We start from the raw sequence: 4,412 nt of genomic DNA, 5'->3' as shown, positions 1-4,412 counted from the left end.
GAAATAAATAAAAGATGAACACGAAGAACACAAGGGCAGACAAAGAAACCTGGGGTTGAACGTTCTCCTCAAAGTCGTCGGTCTCGTTCTCTTCCCCTGAAGCCTGTCGAAACTGAAGAGTCCCGACGTTGATGTAAAATCCTCCGTACTTGGTGGTCAGACAGGCTGGAACCAACTCGTCATACTTTGACACAAAGGAAAACCGTCGCGTTAAAGAAAGGAGTAGCTAAACGACAGCGCCATCTACAGGATGGAACAGCAAAACCTGGCAATAACAACGTCCACACGACCAGCACCTTCTCACGGGAATACGGAAAATACAACAGATTAAATAAATCGATCATCACAGATCACTCCTCAGATATTTCAGTGTAAACAGATTTCACGTCGTTTTTAATAAATAAAAACTCTACAGCATTTTTTTTACTCACCGCCTCGGAGTTATCGATAAAGGAGTCGGTGTCGTCGTATCCATCGCCCATGTCCACCAAATCCTGCACTCGGTCTCTCCTCGGTTTAGGCGCTCCGCCCTAAAAACAAACAGCGGCAGGTTTTCTACTTTCTCTCACAAACTGTCTGTAGGTACCACGCGTGCACAGATAGGGGGCGCCATTTTATTCTCCCTCCACAGTTAGATCACGGATTAGTTCATCCAACCATGAGGTAATCCAACAACAGAAACCCCTTTCTGATTAGTGACTTCTGCTAAACATCTGCTCACACACACACACACACACACACACACACACACACACACAACCGTTACGAAGGCATGTGACGTGGAAGAGCACCAGTGGCTCAAAACACTACAAGAAAAAAAAAAATAAACAAATTGTTACAAATCATGGGATTTTTTTAAAAATGTATTAATTGTGTAAAAAATAATCAGGTGTGAAAAATAAATTGTGTAAAAAGTTATAGTAGGCTAAATGAGGAGTACAAAATAACCATCAATTAAAACGACTAAATAAATCGTGTAAAATGAACACGAAAAATAAACAAACGGGTAAAATTTTTAAAAAGCACATACAAAGAGAGGAACTGTCTAAAAATTTAAATGTGGAATAAATAAATAAATAAATAAATAAATAGAAACACAATGTGTGAAACACAAATATCTTCTTAAAAAAAAAAAAAAAAAAAAAAACCCACGTGATTTTTCTTTAAGAGGTGTACTGTATTTGGTGTTTGGTGTAAAATCTTGAGGAATCCTTTAGTGAAAAACAACAACAACAACAACAACAACAACAACAACTCACATATTTCTTCTGGAACATTGTGGCCAGAACCTGGAGCTCATCTTCATCTCCATCTCCACCCTTTCCCTCCTCCATCATCTCTCTCAAAGTCTCACCACCACCTTTACCTCTGACCTTTAAAACGGGACAGAAACGCATCATCTGTAAAACATCTGTCTGGTTCCAGCTGTAAATGGGTGGTGTATAATGTCGGTTCTGTTACCGCACTGAGTTCCGGGTAGTGAAACTCCGCACAGCGTGCGTCATCCGGCTCAAACAGCACCAGCTCCATCCGGGCACTGAGCGTCCTCTCAGCCTGGCAGGGTGGAGCAGGAGGGTTAAACAACCCCTGTGTGTGGAGGAAACCAGTCCCACTGAGGTTATTACCAGCAGAATGAAGAGAGACAGGGTGAGAGGGGGTAGTGAGCTGAATCCTGCGCGGTGTGGCCATGACGCAAAAACCCCAAAACCTCAAACAAACCCTGACCTGAAGCTCCAGGAGCAGCTGAGCGCACTTAAGTTTTAACGGAAAGCCAATAAGAAGCAAGAATACTGGCGATGACGTCATCACTAAACAGCTCTCTAAGCCTTCATGAAGATATGGGTTTAAAATATTAATTAAATAAAACTAGCGATATTTCACATTTTATCTTTAAAAACAACAACAACAACAACAACAATCAGTGATTTTTTAAAAAAAGAGAAAATAATCTTTCATTTTTTACTGCATTTGTCCATTTTGTCCAACAGAGGGCAGCAGAGGGCACAGAATTATTCATAATAATAATAATAATAATAATAATAATAATAAGGTTCTGTTTTGATCCTGCGTTTCCATCACTGAGGAGTTCCATGTTCTCCTCGTGTCCGTGAGGGTTTCCTCCGGGTTCTCCAGTTATTTCCCCCCTGCCAGAAACAACCCAGCTACTCCAAATTGCTACTAGGTGTACATACGAGTGTGTGTGTATGAGTGTGTATGAGTGTGTGAGGATCCGGCGTGGCCCTGACCAGGATAAAGTTCTTACAGAAGATGAATAAACGATACGTATTAATTTTTTAATATCGCGGTTCTTTAATGAGAGAATTCAGACGCTATGGAACGCCAACAGGGACAGAACACTGTCATTCGTTCCAGTATCTCTCATTCACGCTTACGTTTGTGTTTATTCAATTAGGGCTGTCAAAATACTTTATAATTGTACGATATATATATACATATCACAATATGCAGGTTTACTAAAAAAAACTTGCGTAAAAATGAGTCGAATGAGACTTTTATATAACATATATATAATATAATAAATATAAATGAAACTCTGAAAAGGGGGAAATTTTTACTTTGTGAACAATTTAATATTTAGTACCTGTGCATTGTCATACCACCCCGTTGTTGATTATTTTCCTGTAACAGCACTGCACATACTCCGGTTAAGGTTAGAGCTAGATTAGATTAGATTAGATTAGATTGAAGTGTAGCGTCGCATTAATTAGCTGCATTAATAATTATATCAAAGGAAGGTCCTTGAAAGGATAGTGTGTGTGTGTGTGTGTGTGTGTGTGTGTGTGTGTGGGTGGGTGGGTGTGTGTGGGTGTGAATAAGAGAGAGGATCAGATTGCAGCTCTTTTGTTTAACCAGACTGCTGCTTCATTGAGCTAAATGGAGTGGAAGAGATGGAGTCCTGCAGCTCGAGGAGGCCCTGAGACACTGAATAAAAAAACAACAACCTGTCAATAAACGTGTGAGGGACAATGAACTAAAACACACACACACACACACACACACTCACACAAAAGAGAGGGACAGATGGAGTGAGGAGGGAGGGGAGGTCTGAAAGAGAGAGAGAGAGAGAGAGAGAGAGAAATTCCCTGGATAATTATAAAAACAACACGCCCAGAGAGCCGAGTCCCTGAAGCCGATCACTCAGTGCTTTATTAACTCGAGCAACACAAACGAGTTTTAATTAAACACTCACATGTGAGTGACATGAACACATCAGTTCATTAAAGAATGGTGTGGAAGGGGAAAAGATCATTCTACACTCATTTACTGACGTGTTAATGAACTTCTCATCCAAATTGCCCTAATAATCGACTGACATATTGATTTCTCGTCCAGAAAAAAAAAAGAATCCCACGTGATAATGGATGAATCATCAAAAAAAAAAAAGTCACGTGATGATAAATAGCAAAAACTGAATTACGTGGGGAAAGAATCACATGCAACTCAGAATCACCTGCGGGCAGAAAGATTCACATCTAAAAAGAAATGAATCAAGCGAAAAGAATCGGATGGGAAAATTAAATGGCACGTGCAAAAAGATTCACATGTAGCAGTAAATAAATCACGTGCCAATATATTACATGTGAAAGTAAAATGAATCATGTGAAAGAATCACATACGAAATAAATGAATCATTTTTTAAACCTCACGTAAAAAAATTTCATGAATCGTGTGAAAAGCATCAGATGTGAAAAGAAATGAATCGTGAAAAGAATCAGATGTGAAAATGAAATGACTCATGCAGAAAGATTCACATGTAGCGGTAAATAAATCCCGTGCGAATATATTACACATGAATGTAAATGAATCGTGCGGAAGGAATCAGATGTGAAAAGACGTGAATCATGAAAGAATCACATTCGAAATAAGTGAATCATTTTTTTTAAATCACGTAAAAAAAAAAAAAAATGAATTGTGTGAAAAGAATCAGATGTGAAAGTAAATGAATCGTGCGGAAAGAATCAGATGTGAAAAGAAATTAATCATGTGAAAAGAATCACATATGAAATAAATGAATCATTAACAAAATCACATGGCAATAAATGACTCACGCAAAAAGGTTCACATCTAGCAGTAAATGGATAGTGTGTCAATTTATTTCATATGAAAGTAAATGAATCACATGAAAAGAATCAGATGTGAAGATAAATGAATCATCTTTTCTTTTCTCACTGTAAGTTCTTGAAACCGTAGTTTTAAATCCTGTAAACGTACAGAAGACTCTTGGTTGTTGTTTACGCCCAACTGACGGGAAGTACAGCTAACATTCGCTAACACTGCAGACGCTTTGCTAACGCTACGCGTGCAGGAAGTATCGTCTCAGATGATTAAATAAGAGATTTGAAACGTTCCGCTCGGAGTGAATCATGAAGACGGTGGAGCTAGCATAGATG

The 4,412-nt window shown here is 38.8% G+C and overlaps 1 protein-coding gene across 4 annotated transcripts in view; it reads right to left on the bottom strand.

Annotated features, from left to right (window-relative positions):
- Positions 1-1,902, bottom strand: part of ubn1 (ubinuclein 1) — a 6,665-nt gene extending 4,763 nt beyond the window's left edge. For 2 of the 4 annotated variants that reach the window (XM_053615809.1, XM_053615808.1), the window contains exons 1-4: positions 1,462-1,900; positions 1,260-1,373; positions 432-530; positions 50-184 (exon numbers count right to left, since the gene is read on the bottom strand). In XM_053615809.1, the coding sequence (XP_053471784.1) occupies positions 50-184; positions 432-530; positions 1,260-1,373; positions 1,462-1,806 (693 nt within the window). In that variant the 5' untranslated portion in view covers positions 1,807-1,900. Of the gene's footprint in view, positions 1-49; positions 185-431; positions 531-1,259; positions 1,374-1,461 lie in introns of all 4 variants that reach the window. The other 2 variants (XM_053615807.1, XM_053615811.1) reach the window with 2 other exon arrangements.
- Between the last annotated feature and the right edge of the window lie 2,510 nt (positions 1,903-4,412).

The sequence above is a fragment of the Ictalurus furcatus genome, chromosome 26 (genome assembly GCF_023375685.1).
Source record: "Ictalurus furcatus strain D&B chromosome 26, Billie_1.0, whole genome shotgun sequence".
Taxonomy (NCBI): domain Eukaryota; kingdom Metazoa; phylum Chordata; class Actinopteri; order Siluriformes; family Ictaluridae; genus Ictalurus; species Ictalurus furcatus.
Note: the sequence above shows the minus strand (reverse complement) of the source record. Positions and strands in the feature narration are given on the sequence as shown.